Here is a 17,029-nt window from a genome sequence, read left to right as displayed (position 1 = left end):
AAGTTGGTTAAATAAATAAAAATATAAAAATAATACATACATACATATCGTGACGTACCTAGTATTTGATTTTGTTTTTTTCAGTACCCCTAACGTTCGACAGGTGCGCTACGGTTTGTTATTCTTGTTTACTATAAGGGTTTTTTGGCGAGAAAACCGCTAACCCGGTTAACTATAGTTTGTTGTGGTTTGACGTTTTGGCGAGAAATGTAGTTAACTCAGTTTGGCAGAGTTTGCCTAACCATCAAACCGGACTTGTGGGTTGGTTTGGATATTAAGTTAATATTTCTATCTTTGTTTATTTATTTTCTGTTTCGTACCATCGTACCTATATAGTCACTACTTCGTTCGTTTTTTTAGAGGTTTGGTTAGGTATAAGTTGTAAATAAAAAAATTTGGTAATGGATTCACTTTACAAAAAATACAAATATTTATAATTGATAATAAAGAAATAGTAATCGAGGATCCAAATAACTTTAATCGTTTATAAAATGTTAGATACGCATTTTCTATATTGTACTGTATAGATCTTTATTAACTTCCTTTTAGACGATACATTTACTATATACGTTGGAATAGATAATATTTGTGAACAAGGTAAACCCATTTTGATTTAATAACCAATCCATACTTTAACGATCTTTTGTGGATGTGCATTTCAGATTAGGAATAACAACAATAGTATATAAGAAATAATAAATCAACTTGAGCTACGATCGCTATCATATATTATAGGTTACGATTTTATTATTGATGTTAGATATCCAAACCAAAAGAATTTTTGCGAGTTCTGTCAAATGTTAACTCAAAGTCCTAACACAATCACACTCTAGCTAACCGGGTTTGATGTGGTTTGGGTCGCCAAAAAACCCTTTATTTTTCTTGAAATGTACTTAACCTTTACTGTAAAATAAAAATTCAAACTAATTTGGTAAACAGTAAATACATTCAGTATTTTAGTAATATATATTCTTACTAAATGATTATTTATTCATTTCTGTGTCATATAAACAATACTTCGAATACGCTTAAAAATCTTGGCTATATTTTACTTTTCTTGACATTTCAACTTCTGGCTGAAATTTCTTGTTTAATATTTCAGTAGCAGCTATTTGGTAGTCTATACTGTGATTTGTATATAAATTTAACTGAAATATAAAGGCAAAATGGCAGGAGACCTTTGTCTTATACCTGATTCTGAACCCTTTACTTTGGGAGAAAAAATTGGAACGGGTTCATTCGCAACTGTTTACAAAGCTTTGGATAAGGTAAGAAGTTTGCGCTTTTAAAAAGGTTTTCTTAAACTCTCTTACTTTTAGAACACACACACAATGATAGCTATCAAATCTTATAGATTGAAGGTGAAAGAACGAAGTTATTTTGAAAGGGCCGCTACTGAAATTGCGTTTTTAAAGTTGCTAGAACATCCGAATATTATTTCATATATATGTTCGGATATAAAAAAGTAGTAAGTAGTAAATTTTAGCACATTTACGTTACATATATTTATATAAAAAAAACTCTTTATGCCCTCAAAACTCATTAAGGAAGGATATTTAAGGTTCCAGAAAGGTATCGTGTGGCAGCAGTGTAAGTCTGGTTATTGTTTAAGTATAGTTCTATGAAAATATTAAATATTGTGCAGTTTTCTATACATATAGGAACGATCGTTCTTTAAAAGTCCTAAATACTGAAATATAGTCCGACTGTCATCGCTGCCGCCGCACGTTTTACCAAGAGCTTACAAATCATACGTTTTCAAAGATATGGTATTTAATTGCAACATATTTTAAGTTATATGTACCTTGGAATAGAATATTCTAAATATGGGTGTTTAACAAAATATATGGAAAAACGAGATAATCTGTCTGAACAAAGTGTACAAATCATAATGAGACAACTTTTATCCGCAATATGTTATTTACATAGTAAGAATATATTTCATGGAGATATAAAACCAGAAAACATTATCCTTATTGAAGAGGAAGGTTTAAAAATAAAACTGACTGACTTTGGGTAAATCTTGTTTCTTTTAATTTTTAAGAAGGCTTAATTTTATCGTTGCTTTCAGACTGGCGGAGGTAATAATGAAAAATCAGACTATTCAAAAGAAGTCAGGTTCTTTCTTTTATATGTCTCCAGAAATCCACCTTGGGTTTCCCGCCGATTATAAATCTGATCTATTTTCGGCAGGAGTCTTAATGTACGAAATGCTTTATGGTGATAAACCGTATCCCACTAAAATTTCGAAAGAGGAATATATAAGTTTGTTAAGGAAGAGAATTTATGTAAAGGTTCGAAAATGGCGCAAATTTAATGAACTTTTAAAAAGTATTAATAAATTTTTTAGTTTCCAGAAGCGCAGTCTATACTGTTGACTCCTGACTGCCTGAATCTTTTGAGAAATTTAATAAGTTACGATAAAGACAAGAGATTATCAGGCGTTAATCTATTAAATCACCCATTTTTAAAAGTTGACGTTGTAAAAGATGAACAAAACCATTACTTTAAAGCATACGAGTGCTTTTTGAATGGTGTCGATCTAATAAAGGAAAAGAAATATGGTACTGGATACATTGCAGTGATAGAAGCCATATTACATTTACAGATACACTCCATTGAGATTGAGGAAGTAGGGCTCTATAGGTACATATTAATGAAACTTCGTGAATTTACAAAATTTTCTGAAAAAATACTAGACAAGGTAATCAATAATGGATCCATGGAATCTCTTGACATGCATTCAGATACTGAGAGACTAAGGCAAGTTTAGAAGCTCATCAAAATATATTTAAAACATTAACATAAAACAATTCTTCTAGGTGTTTGTTACAATCTTCACCAGAATTATTAACAGCTTACGACTTATGTGTGGTTGGCGAAATGTACTTTATGCAAAATGATCTCCAGCGTGGGACAGATCTTCTCAAAAACGGGTTACAAATATTGCTGAATAAAATGCCACATGAACCAGAGGGTTTGAGGAGAAAGCTATTAGGAGCTAAGGTGGGTATTGCTTCTTGCTTCGTTAATGTTCATTTTAAAAACAATTTGCTTTCTTCAGATGACCAAATGGATGAACATTTTGGAAGATTGCAACCAGGGACCTTCACAATACAGGAGTTAACCTAAGCAGTATCTAATTGCGTTTGTTCTTGTTTAGTATTAATAAGTTTAGTATTTCTCAGTTCCTATTAGATTTTATGGGTTGCTGTACACGTGATAGATTTAATAGCAAGTAAAACCGAGACTCAGGAGAATCTTGTGATATTTTTGTTAGAAAATGTTATCTGTTACTATTATTTTAATGTCCCGATATATTCTTTGTTTAATTTTGCACTGTAACCAATAGTGATATTCGAACCCAGTTAGTTGTAATGTTTGGCTGTTTGATGTAAAAGTGTTCTCGCTTTTATTGTCCGTCCTAGATATACCTAAACAATGCATTGAAATTTCCGACTAAACGTGACTTTTAAAATATATGACATTTTTGTATAATTAGCTCGATTTCAGTGAATAAGTTGTGAACTTATCAAAAAGTATTTTAAAGTAATAAAATATATAAGACTGATTCTCTTTTCAAAAAATGTTTGTGAAACAAACATATATTAACTGTTTCTAACGTGTTAAACTGAAGTGGTTTACGGTTATTAGAATGTTTGTTATATAATGTAATCGAAAATATTTCAAAATGAGAAATACTTTAATTTCTGTTACAGCAACTGAGCACAAAGATTCAATCTTTAGTGTTTCAGTGGTTTTTCTCAGTTTGAAGTTTATTTATTTGTTCATAGAAATCATATATTTTTGTATTGTTGCCAGTTAGTGTTTATATGGCTGTGACGCATTTAATAGTTCAATTTGTATTTAAAAGATCGTTTGAAATAAAGCCGTTTATTTATTTTTGCTTTTATTGCTCCCTAAGCAATTGTCAGAAAATTCTGCATGTCCCCATTATTTTTAAACTCGGAATGGTAATATTTTGGGAATAATACGTAGTTTAAAAGGTCAAGTGCCATAATGAAATTAAATATTATTGTTACAAATATAAATTTATTTAAATAGAAATGGGGGAGTTTTACAATATGGAAAACCCTGAATAACTCATGTTTGAGTGACCAAATATAATTTACAAAATTAATGTTGTGGCCGAAACAAACAATCATTATAAGGATATTACACATTCACTAACAGTTCACAACTAAGTTTATAAATATAAATTAACTACCTTAAATAACCTGCTCGAAATTTAGCAATATATGTCGATAACCACATTAATTACGAGGCTTGTATTTCAGTCTAAAAAATTGCACTAAAATCATATACAGATAGACATAATAAATTATAAATTAATAGTTATTTGTCAATTATTTTTCACATGGTGAATTTAATAAAATTACACTGTCATGTATCACGGATTTTTAAAGTACCACTTTTTTAAAAGTCATATTTACAATAAAATGAGAAAAAAACTGCTTCAGCTTATGCTTATTTATATAAAAGGACGGTGTTGCACATTTAAGTAATATGGCCCTAACATTTTTTTAAGGGTTGAATATATAAATGTGGATGCATCCTTACAATTTTATAATTAAGCTTTGCAGTTATTTGTTTCTGTTGCATAGTACCATTAAAAAAAAGTCAGTTGCATACAATTAAACGTATCATCGACTCTTTGAAAATAAAATTATCTTTTTACATTTTAAAAATATTTTACCAGGTAAATACATTTCCTTGAATAGTTTTTGTTTTTAACGGATCAGTAAATTGTGTTGTGGAGAAGTACACAAAAAAAAGAAAAACTAAGAAATGCCACAAATAAATACTTTCCAACAAGATCTTGATGAAATTTAAAAAGACAAACGTTTTTTGAAAAGTATTTTCGTACATATTTTAATTATTGCAAATATACAAAAAAAAACAAAATAATTTTTAGGCATATTCGAAGTGCCAAGTTCTTAAAGGATCCTGGAATCTGTCCAAGTTAATATTCTAAAATTAGTCTTATAGTACTTTAAACTGAGTTGCAGCAATGGAGGAACATATTTATTAGGTGTCTATGGTTAATACGCTAAATAATTCCTCACTAAAGAAATAAAAAATATAATGAAATCTTTAAGAGCAGAAATATTTAATTTGATATTCACGAAATTGCAAAATCCATTTTAATTAAACCAATTAGTTTAAAGAAAAGTGCTTTTAACTCCTTGCAAAATTAAAGTTTAATATAAAACATAAGTACATTTTGTATTCAAATATTTAATAAAAAAATATTTAGGTAAATATAAATATTCTTTCATTCACCGCTAACTCGTCAAATTGTTGGTTTATTGATCAAGAATTTTGTAGACAGAAACTAATAGGTTTGTATTTAAAAACAAAATTACACAATTATCAACAAATCTATTAAGTTAGGTCATATTAAAGATTCACGTCATATAAAATATACATTTTCTATGAAAGTGATTATTCGCAGTCTTGGTAAATACCTACTTTCAGTGACTGGGAAGTACTACATACTTCGGATCGAAAGCCATCACTGCTGCCAATTCAGACATAAACTGGGATTAAAAATATATGCCCTTTTGCTATACATGGCGTTTAGTAAATACATATAGATTTATTAATAATATTCAAGGAATTTTATGTGAAAACAAAGAACATTTATAAAAATTGCAAATTTTAAATGGGACAAATTTTTTCATGATTTTTTCTTAATCTTTTCTGCAGTAAAACCATCATGTTTGGTACCTACTTAAAAAACACTCATAAGGTTCGTAAATTTGCAATGAATAACTGAAACAGTGTTGACTCACGATTTGGTTAATCAATTAATTAATGGAATAAATTTCAACATGAATCTAAAATATAAATATTGAATAATATATTTTCACGATTTCTAAATTTAAAACAGGTTACTTAATAGCAAAAAGAATGAAACAAAACAAAATATCATGACAAGTTAATTAATTGCTTCATTGGTATCTCTTCCAATATCCTCCACAGACGGTTTAAAGCATTTTTTCTTAAATCAAAACCAGAATCTTTTTTTTTTTTTTGAATTTGCATAATAAAGTGCTTCGTATAAAAATAACGTTCTTAAATGAAATATTCACAAAATAAATAACGTTTCGAACCTATCACTTTTATGAAATGAAATTATACTACGTTGAATTTCCAGTCTAAAATACAAAAGCTGCTAGTCTATTTATTACTAAACGAAGGAAGGATTAGGTGAAGGCTTACCCAACCTGCGGAATATCCTGAAAATGAGCGTTCTTAGTAACTGAATAACCAGCAGCACAGCACAAACGTATCAAGTGAAATCTGGTCTGACCTGTAGTAGTCGCAATGCTCACGTTATTTATACATCTTTATATCCCCTGATTTACATCGACATATTACAAAAAAAATGCATAAGAAATCTATACAAAACGATCGGAGAGACTCTCACATACAATATATATCTCTATCGTATTTATAATAAAAGATGTGATAATCTCTGCAAATGTGAAACCGAAGTAGAACAAAACACCACGTTTGAAAAAAATTCCAAATGTTCACAGTTCATGTACATAACCATTCAAAGTGCGTTACTACATCATACAAAATTTCTTATATTTTTTAGTTTATAAAAACATTCTTTAATAATCCTTGTATTTATATCGCCGAAGATTAACTAAAACTCACTGTACAGTCTGAACAGTGTAACCTGTTCATTTGGGCGCATAGCTAGGCCAAAAAGTCTGGATCACTATAGTCATTTTCACTTTCATCACCTGACGAACTCACAAACTTTCTTCGTTTCTTTTTGTGTCTATGTTTTTTCGGTTTCTCAGGTGACCGCTGACTTCGTGGAGTACGTTTCGTATCACTATCAAACCTTCGATTAGATATCACCAATTTGGGCACTTTCGGTGGAGAGTCCTAACAAACATATCTCTAATTAGCCCCCTAGCTCAAACTATTACCCAAAAATATAGTGTAATATAGCGTTTCGCAACCTTTTTACACTGCGACTCAAATTTATTTCTACTGGTACTGGGACAGATATCTCACAAATAAAATAGAAGCAACTGTGCTAAAATTTCTTCAAATCTAATGATTTTAAACAAGAAAATGAAAAAAAAAAAAAAAATATAGTAATTTTACTTCAATGGAATTATTTAATGCCGTTCTCAAAATTCACTTCCTGTCAATCAATAATCATAAACGTGAATAATTTTATGGCGCTTGTAAAAATAAAGAGAACAAGAATTTTAGATAAGACAGAAAAAACCATAAATACGAAAACTGCAGTTTCAATCAAACATATTTAAAAATAATAACTATCGCATTTTAATTGGAGCAGTAAGCGAACGGAACTGAGTGTACATTTATCAATTAGGTCGATTAAAAATCAACAAAAACTTTTAAAATATTTCACGACTCGTAAAAATTTTGCTCCGATCCAAAGGTTGAGAAACACTGACTAAGTCAAACATCAAAAATAAGATCTAAAGTACATACAAAAAATTTTACTATACCTTGTAATTATCAAGTACGACTTGATCTGCTTCGGTCAAGATTGATGAAGCAGCCCCAGTTTGGTTTGTCTGCGGATTAGCATTAGTACTCGCTAACGCCGTAAGCACTTTTGGAGCATTTTCATCATCGTCGGGATCTTCAGGATCCAATTGCAACATAAGTTGTTTAAACTAAAAGAAAAGACAGCGTTAATTTGGGCAAAAAATATATAACCGAACATACATCTAAGTATTGCCGGATGAGATCACGTCTTCCCTCTTCGTCTAAATACTCCGGAGGGGCACCTTCTTTAAGTTTCTGTAAAGTCGCTTTCGGATTGAAGAGGGTGTTAGATCTACGTGTTACAGCTTTCTCGTATACTTTGGCAGGTTCCGATGGAGAATATTGCTGAATTTTACTAAAATATAAAATCATCCCGTATACTGCATAAACCACAAGACGCTAGATTCGTTGAATAACAAGTCTGTCCTGTCAAAGTCTCGGTATGTGATTGTGTTCGTAAACAAGCGGGTTAGTATCGAACCAAGCGGAAGCATACGCATACTTACCCATCGCTGAGTCCGTATACATCTTTTATATGCTGTTTCAACATCAGCAGCAGAAGGCAGCCTTGCGCCGCTGTTATGCAAGCTTGTAACTGGCTCGCGTCTTCAGGTACACGCGACGCTAGCACCTCCTCGTCTTCGTCTTCCTCGTCCAATGCCGAAATGGGATTTAAGGTTTCGCCATTTTCACTGTCTAGTAGTTTGTTCTGACCGTCCGTCATAATTAATCCCTGGAATTCGGAATTTAAACAACGCAGTACCTTTAAACGTGCTCTACTTACCTCTCTGAACGACTGCAGTAAGTTTGTTCCTGAAACGGAGATCATAATATCGATGTGATGAACGATGAAGAGGGGCTCGTCTTGAACTTGATAAGGGAAATACGCCATATTATCGGACAGGTACAACATGTACGACAGTGTAGTGCGCTGTAAATAAAAATAAATTAGTTTTATGTTCCCTCGTAAACGATTTAAATACTTACAGCTTGCTCATCGAACTGTTTTAAAATATTAAGAATTAAGGCACGTCTTTGTTGTCTTGAACTACGCAGAATCGAGTACAAATAACTGTTTAGAGCAGACGGATATTCCCCTTGTTCTTTTACGCGAGATCCCCTCACTATCACATCACCTTGTAATATTTTTTGCAACTGATATGACAACCTTATTCCGAGGGAGGACTTGGTGTGGATAAATCCTGGATACTTCTTCTCTATGTCTAGTAATTGTTTGTCTGCGCTGTGCGACACTAGTTTCTCGCAGTCTGTACTCATACATATCAGATACGGTACTATCTGTACCGGATGAACTAGACCCTGCTGCAACACCAGTTGGATAACGCGCAGCGCCGGCTGACGAACTTGTAGGTTGTGATGTAAATACGACTGCATAATCTCCTTCAAATAAAGCTGGATTACCGTACTTGCCATGCCAGAGGAAACGTCACCCATTTCCTTCAAATTTTCCTCTTTGGATCGTTTCGACCCTACAATATACATTCAATAACACAATCCACTATAAATTAAACGACTTACATTCCAAGTCCTGCTGGATCATCCTGTTTTCTTCTTCAACCAGATAATTTTCGATGTTTACAAGCACTTCGACTTTCATCCTTAGAGGTGCCTCTTCCGATGTTAGTATTTTATGGTAGAAAAGTTTTAATTCGTTCTCCAACATAAACTCGTAATGGCGTATACAAATGGATCCTATCGCCTTAAGTGTGTTTGCTTGGATGTCAATGTCTTCCCTTTGAAGAAAAAAAGTCATGGTTTGATACACTTGGTCCTTGGTGTCAGGCTATAAATAAAAAAAATTCATTTATGACGGCGAGACCTATACCATCGTTATACAAGGCATAATTTTAAGTGGGGGTCGGTATTTTAAGGGTAATAGTACTAATAAACAGTCAAGTTCCAGTTTTTTTTTTAAAAAGCAACTCTCGAACTTGGTACTATATGCGTGCTTATCAGTGTTGCCTGTTGTTGCCTTTTAAACGAACTGTATGAAACTAATATAATGGTGGAAAGCAGAGAAACTGCAATGGAACATGATGTATGATTTTACAAAGTCACATTTAATGAATGAAATATTAATATTTAAAACTCAATGCAAGCTTTAAATAAAGAGTACTTGTTATCGACTTTAAAGCTTTTTTTAATTTGTTACTCTCAATGTCAATGACCCCTGACATTAACCTAGTTTGTAAATGGCCAAATACATCATCAATTCATTTTATTATATTTACGTTAGTTTTTAGTTTATTGCTTTACGACAAGGTGTTTGTAAAATATTCAACTTTCACAATGGGATTTGAAAAAACAAACATGTGATGTGTTTCCAAAGATCAAATGTCGACCCCCATTCAAAGTTATACCCTGCAAAATAGTACTTACTGCCAGATCGCCTATTACTTCGGGATTTCTGAAATCAAAATGGCGTAACAACAAACCAACAATAAAGAGAGCTCGTCTGAATAAGGCCCGATATTTTATATCTACTAAACATTTCTTGCAATCCATTTCAAGCCAGGTTTTGTACCTAATCAAATATTCATAGTATTTTTTGAAGCAATCTCTAATCAGTTGGAAATTGTGGGTGACTTTATTGATAATGGAACCCAAACATGACATACAACTACTGACGATAGGTCTATCGTGTTGTAATACCAACTTCATAGCGTCCTCCTCCAACTGGGCTAAGAATGAATCACTAGGATGTTCCATTAAAGGCACAACCAGTTCCAACATTCTCGCTACGCTGCTTATTATTTGTATGTCTCCGCTTGACTGACACTTTAATCCAAGATATGGTTGTAAAGTACTAGCATGTTTTACTAAGAGCTGAGGTCTTATTTTTGCAAATAAATGCAATGTTATCAGACAAGCAACAAGACGTTGGGAAGAGCCGCTACTATCAGAACTTTCCTCAAGGCTCAAGACGTTCTCGATCAAACAGTCGACGATCTGGCGACACGCAAGGAGCAAAGCTTTTGAAGGTTCTGTAGCGATTTTTGTTGAATCGTCCTTGTCTTCTTTTGGCTTAAATAACTAAAAGGTATATATATGGATTAAACGGATGAAAATATATTTTTTATTTACTTACACTCAATAAAAGTTGCTCGAACCATTCCAAACCGATATCTTTTGACGATGCCACGACATCTGTGATGTGCATAACTTTACGAAGTAGGGATGTGTCTTTAGTGGGAGTAAACCACATATTTTGAAATACTTCCATTACTAATTTTCTTATGCCTTCCTCGTCGTTCACTCTCCGGATCATTTTGACACAGATTTCGGGAATTTTTGGAAATTCCGGACATTCAATGCAAATATCCTTTAAAATCTTTATAACCCTTTTCCTTACACTGACACCAGTATCTAATATTCGAGCAGATAACATTTCATAATACTTATTTATTAATTCGGGACGACTTAAAACAAATTTTCCAACTAAATCTACGGCAGCTTCTCGTACTGATGTTGAATGATCAAGGAATGAGTGGTTGACACCCATCTGCATGTCGTGCCGACCCAATACCGAAGGATCAGCTTCTACTATCATGGTTAAACATTTCATTGCTTTTGTTCTTATAGCTATTGAAGTTTCCTTTAGCACGATTAAAATCTGGAAATTATTTTAAATGGTAAAAATGCATATGTATACACTAAATATAAAAAAAAAATATATATATATACTCACTGCTTTTAAGTACTGGTCGAAACTCTGGGAAAAATATCTCTTGGAAGCTAAAAATTGTGCAATAAGTTCGGCACTATTATAGTCGATGTAAGTTTGGAAAACTTGCACACGATTTCCGGAAGAAATAGTTTCTTGAAACGGTTTAATTTTGTTGATAAGAAACTTTTTCTTCTCTTCGATTAACCGAAATTTTTCGGCATTTTCCTGATCCACTGATTCTTTCTTATTCTTTTCCTTTTCTTTCTCTGTATCTGATTCGTCACTTTCCTCGTATCTTTTGGACCGGTGATTCTCTCTGGAACTCTTTTTCTCACCAGACGCTAACTGCGTTTTTTCATTCACAACATCCTTATACCACTGAGCCACGTAAAAATGTCTTGCGTATTTATATGCTTCGTCATTTTGTGAATTGACGGCCAAAAAATCCAACAAGACCCGTTGAAGAAACTGGGTTCGTTCTTCGTCAGATGTAACATTGCTATTTTTCTTCTAAAAGTAAATACAGTTAAAAAAAATTCTAACAAATCATATTTTTTACCTTAACTTTGGATGATGGCTCATCATTATCCTTCATTTCCTCCTGTTTGATATCTTTTATCATCTGATCGATGGTATTTAATTTACACCTTGACAGAACACTGTCTCTTCGAAGTCTGGCGGCCACGACCCCCAAATAGTCCAAACTCGCAACACGCAGTGACATATCAGTGCCTTTGTTAGAAAAATTTGTAACCAACATTTTCCCTAATAGACATAAAAGCAATTCCGTAGCGGGCCATTCGGGTTTGTTGACAGTCGATAGTAAATCTTGTACAAAATTTTCAAATAAAGGTCGATAATCTATATCTTCCGATTTGCTCCCACATTTATTCAAAAATACCGTTAGAAATGTGCCAGCCGTAGATGTAGCTTTCTCGTATTTGTTGCAAATATACACGTCTTTATCAATCTGTAATAGAGAATACGAGGTAAAAAAGTAAATGACCGATGTAGTTCAAACTTACATTAGGTGTTTTCTCTCCGCCCGTGTTCTTCTCTTTAGAGTCTTTGTATGCAAAATTATTTGGTAGGGATACTACACACTGAATTAACTGCAGAACTAAAGCCGTAAGCATCTGGATATGCTCCTCGCTATTTAACCTATATGTCCGTAAACTACGTTTTGTACTAGGAAGACGGGCTATCGAAGCTAATATATCATCCAAGAGGAGTCTTCGATGTGTTTCATATTTAGTGAAAATCTAAAAATTAAATCGGTTATAATAGAACTGGACAAAATATTTTTCACTTACCGTTGTAACAAGCTTTAGACATGCCAACTGTAATTCACTGACATTTTCTGCAAAAAATGGGGAAACTCCCATAGAGGAAGCGTGAAGCACTGAGGTATCGGTTAAAATCTGTATATTCAAAAGCTCTGCTAATAAATTAACTAATTCGGAAATTTTTGTGTATAACACTAAAATACCCTTCTCGGACACTTGGGTATTTTTCTTCCGGCGACCGTCTTTCTTCTTGTTATCCAGCCTGTATGTAGAATCGAAAGAAGGGAATATCGTGTTATGTAGGTGGTATTTGATGTACAACACTACTCTGTCTATTACTTCTTCCAAATACACTCTCTTGGACATATTACGAGAAGTCATAATATACATACACACTAAACACGCATCAGCTGCACCCATAACCCGTTCCATAGCTGTTTCAAGCCACAATTGCCTAATACTCTCATTATCTTCCTATAAGAAATAAAGTAAATATATGTATAAAAATTATGAAATCAATAAATTAAAAATATTACATCCGATATTGGTGACACCCTATCTCCGCCTCGAATATTTAATTCTAGAATGTTGAGCAGTCTTGTCAGTTTTTCTGTAGGTATCATCTCCATCGCTCCCAAGATTTTTAATTTAGCTGCTTCAGTACACAATTCCTGCATGACGCTACGACTCAGGAGATATTCTTCTTGTATCATTCCGTCTTCAGCTAAAATATGCAACAGTGCAATCTAAATTGCTGAAGAAATTTGAAATGCTTACCAATTTCACTGATATCAATGTCTTCAGCTGACTTCAAAACATGTTCAATAGATTTGTTAAATCTATGATACGTGTTTGTTTCCATAAGCTCTTCTTGTGATAATTTTTCTAATACAGGAACAAATTTCTTTTCAACTCTTCGTAACTTAGGCTTGACAACGACAGGTTCCGGTTTTTCTTCCTTTAGTTTCCTTCTTTTGTTGCTACTCACCAAAGCAGAGAAAGTATCAGGTTGATATTCGTCATCGCTTTCAGTATGTTTCCTCTTGTCTCGTCGCTTTTTCCTTGATGGTTCTTCGTCAGATTCCAATTCTTCATCTTGGACTTTATTATTATCTGTGGAAACAATACCCAAGGTTTTAGCAAGTTTTGGTTTAGTTACAATAAATTCTTGAATACTCTTTTGCATTAATAACTGATCCTCTTCTGACAATCTATCTAATTTTACTATTGGTTGCTTTATATCAGGGTGTTGCTGTGAATTAGAATCAGATTCCTCAATATTGGCTTTCGATTCTTCCTTTACTTCTTCATTTTCTTGAATACTTTCAACTTGTGGTGGATTAGCTGATGGTTCAATATTTTCTATCGTTTTCTCTTTTACTTCTTTGTTTTCCTCGTCTTTTTCAGTTACTATAGGTACATCAGATTTTACATCTTTCACCTCTGGAACAGCTTTAACTTCAGTATCTGTCTTAACTTCTTCGGCTTTTAATTTTGAACGGGTACTCCTCGTATTTGATATAACTTCAGATGTTTGGCTTTCTGTTACTACAGTTTTCGATTCAGTCTTTGCACTTACTGTTCCTACAGGTACATCAACTGGAGCTATTTCAGATATACCTTTATAAAAAGAAAAGACACTGAATAGGCAGTTTTAATGAAAACGGTAAGAACAAAAAACATCGAAAATTGTAACGATAATTATAATACCTTTTTTATAACACTTGTATATAAATTACGTTTTAGTTGCACCTAACTACATATTTTAACGTGATTACACTATACTAGAAGAGTGCAGTGAAAGTTAGGCACAATTTTATTCTTTTCGGCATTGTAGTTGACCATAAAACATTCTATTACAATTTATAAATAATAAAAAGTTTTTTTTCCTATCTCAAATTAACTTATCTTTCAATAACGGAGCTCAAAATGTGAAAAATTTCAACAAGCTTTAAATGTATATGCCACTTATTCAGCTGCTACTGTAGATTTTTTACTTGTAGGTAGACAATACACATTCGTAAGTTTAAACGATATTTTATTCAGTTACACTTAACCATGACTTATCAACACTAGAAAATATAGAAAAACTATCAACAAAGAATTGACCAAACGTTTTACTTAATAAAATCGTATTTTAATATTGAATAAACTTCAAGCATATTAAAATTTGCCATAGATTGTAGATAACTACTAATATTACGTTAGAAAACAACAACAATTTCTTTATTAGGCAACGAATTTTATCACATAATCGTACGTATATATTGAAACTTATAAAAAGAATATTTGTACTACTTACGTTTAATTCCACTGAAGACATAAGGGTTAGCTTCTAAAAGAGCTCTAAGAAGCTCTGGCATAGATTCCTGCTGTTCAAACCTAGAGTCCGTACCAGCATAATTATCCTTAACTTCTCTGAAAGAAAATAAAAAAAAGCTTATGTATCTTCTTAATAGCAACTTTTTTCGTACTTACATATGTTCAGCAGAGGTTTTTTCCAGGGAAGAAACCAGTTGTGGTACCAATACCTCATCTCTTACACCAAGTAAGTTTTGCGCTTCTTCTGCTACTCTCGGATGAAATAGTAGTGATTTATTACTTAGTGTTTGAGGTGACGGAGTTGGTAGGGGCATTTCAGGGAGCACTAAAAGTATTTAATATTTATCAGTAATCAGTAATAAAGATCTTAATTTTTTATCTAATTCTATTTGACTTCTTGGAAAAAGAAAATTGTATTCGTGAATTAATATGTCAAATTCAAGAGAAATGTAAATGACCTATTTAGAAAACGTAAATTTCTTTTGAAACAAAGAGTTAGAGGTAACTGTCGAGTTCACAATTTTTAGAATTTGGGAACTATGTTTAAAGATAATATTTCTGTTAAATTATCATATATAACAAATTTAAACAATAATCTCGTTAACATAACCTTAAATGGCATAAACAGGTATCGCTATTATTGAAACGGGAGTTTTATGAAAATCTTTAATGTGTACTTTAATTTGAAATAAAATTTGTTCCGTGTTTCTTTAAAAAATGTATATTACGTAGTTTATAAAAGTACTATAAATTAAGTATTTACTACTCACAGTCTGTTAGACTTGCTACTCCTGCTAATGTGGTGATGGGTACACTCGGAACTCCTGGATCCATCTCCACAGATTAATTTATTCTTCACCCAAAAACCATATTTAAAAAAGTTATAACCATGATTTTAGTTGAATGATGTCACAAATAGGATACACATAAAGACAATTTGTGATTGTTGTCTGTAGTAGTTCCAATCTAACCTAACACTTAGCGATAATAAACTTAATTGGAAATTAATAATTACACTTTAATTAACTTAATAGCACTGGAAACATTTGTTTACATGGAGTATATAAACAATATAAACGTTCTTTTTTGCAGGAAAACAACTGCAAGTGACATAACTGTCAAGACCATCTTAGATGACATTTGACATAAAGAAATTAATAAAAAATAATCAACAATTGCATTTTCTGTACACATTAAAATAATATATTTTCCACTTTATCCAAACACTTATTTTGTTCTACGTATTGCCAGCAGTAGAATGCATTATTGTGGTAAATGAGTTTGTTTTCGGATGCTTCCGCAACGATTCCATCCGAACTAGGGTCTTTCTAATTCACTCGTTAAAGACATGTCCTACATATTCGTAACATATCCATTTTGACGCCAAAATATCGGTTTCACTTAATAATAACACACATTTTTATCTTTAAATTAATGCAATCGAATGGCGACGTTCTTTCTAAACAGACAGTTGATTGGGGAGGCAAACTCCAGTTAACCAGTTTCGCCCTCAATCGGTAATAACTTGCGTAGTTTCCAAGAGATGGCTCCAATTTCGCGCTGTTTTAGGACTTTTTAAATTTTATATTTTATAGTAGTAGATCCGAAATATTTAAATATAATTTACATATTTAACTAGTTCATTATCAGAAATTACTTCAAATATATTAATTATTCACTTATTCTGTAAACCTATACAATTTCTCAAATTTCATTCACAAATAAATATTAAGGTTTTTCTTTGATCGTGTTAGTCTTGAGTATATATATTTATTATACATTAGATTATACACATTTGCATTACAGAATTAAGCTTAGTGTAGTAGTTAGTATAGTAAATAAAATTCTAATTTTTGATAGCAGACCCCTTGTTTACAGATGTCACTAGAGGTTATCATTGTCAAAAACTGTCAGAGTTTATGTCATGTGTCACTAGCAGGGAACTGAACAAAATAACTGTTTTCTAAAATTGTGTTTTGTCATTTCCGTTATCTTCCTGTTTTAACCGTTAGATAGTGCGCATACTAACGTTCAGGACCATACTCAGAAATTAAAACTTATTCTATTAGTATAGTTTTTGTAAATTATTAGCTGATTTCAATTAAGTAACTATTTAGAAACTATACTATATTCAGTTTTACATAATTTAAAATTAGTGTACCTA

General features: G+C 32.3%; 2 protein-coding genes across 3 annotated transcripts; one reads left to right on the top strand and one right to left on the bottom strand.

The window, feature by feature from the left end:
• Positions 1 to 948: 948 nt before the first annotated feature.
• LOC108907386 (serine/threonine-protein kinase ULK3-like) lies at positions 949 to 3,887 on the top strand. The gene is made up of 7 exons (XM_018711048.2): positions 949 to 1,268; positions 1,320 to 1,468; positions 1,795 to 2,016; positions 2,072 to 2,294; positions 2,351 to 2,763; positions 2,823 to 3,006; positions 3,065 to 3,887. The coding sequence occupies exons 1-7, from the start codon at positions 1,167 to 1,169 to the stop codon at positions 3,125 to 3,127; spliced, it is 1,356 nt and encodes a 451-aa protein (XP_018566564.1). The 5' UTR covers positions 949 to 1,166; the 3' UTR covers positions 3,128 to 3,887.
• Positions 3,888 to 4,860: 973 nt separating this feature from the next.
• On the bottom strand, positions 4,861 to 16,359 carry LOC108907479 (nipped-B-like protein). Of its 2 annotated transcripts, XM_018711188.2 has the most exons (18): positions 15,636 to 16,359; positions 15,022 to 15,190; positions 14,846 to 14,961; positions 13,321 to 14,163; positions 13,080 to 13,267; positions 12,571 to 13,017; positions 12,283 to 12,519; positions 11,817 to 12,227; positions 11,279 to 11,767; positions 10,679 to 11,203; positions 9,970 to 10,623; positions 9,109 to 9,373; positions 8,557 to 9,059; positions 8,354 to 8,500; positions 8,076 to 8,302; positions 7,750 to 7,924; positions 7,527 to 7,697; positions 4,861 to 6,927 (listed from the first exon to the last, which is right to left on the bottom strand). In XM_018711188.2, exons 1-18 carry the CDS (start codon positions 15,697 to 15,699, stop codon positions 6,733 to 6,735), a joined length of 5,826 nt encoding a protein of 1,941 aa, XP_018566704.1. In that variant the 5' UTR covers positions 15,700 to 16,359; the 3' UTR covers positions 4,861 to 6,732. The 2 variants fall into 2 exon arrangements, with proteins under 2 accessions (XP_018566704.1, XP_018566703.1); XM_018711187.2 differs by having other exon boundaries at positions 8,076 to 8,500.
• Positions 16,360 to 17,029: the final 670 nt, after the last annotated feature.

Source organism: Anoplophora glabripennis, unplaced genomic scaffold, assembly GCF_000390285.2.
Source record: "Anoplophora glabripennis isolate ALB-LARVAE unplaced genomic scaffold, Agla_2.0 scaffold5, whole genome shotgun sequence".
Taxonomy (NCBI): Eukaryota; Metazoa; Arthropoda; class Insecta; order Coleoptera; family Cerambycidae; genus Anoplophora; species Anoplophora glabripennis.
Note: the sequence above shows the minus strand (reverse complement) of the source record. Positions and strands in the feature narration are given on the sequence as shown.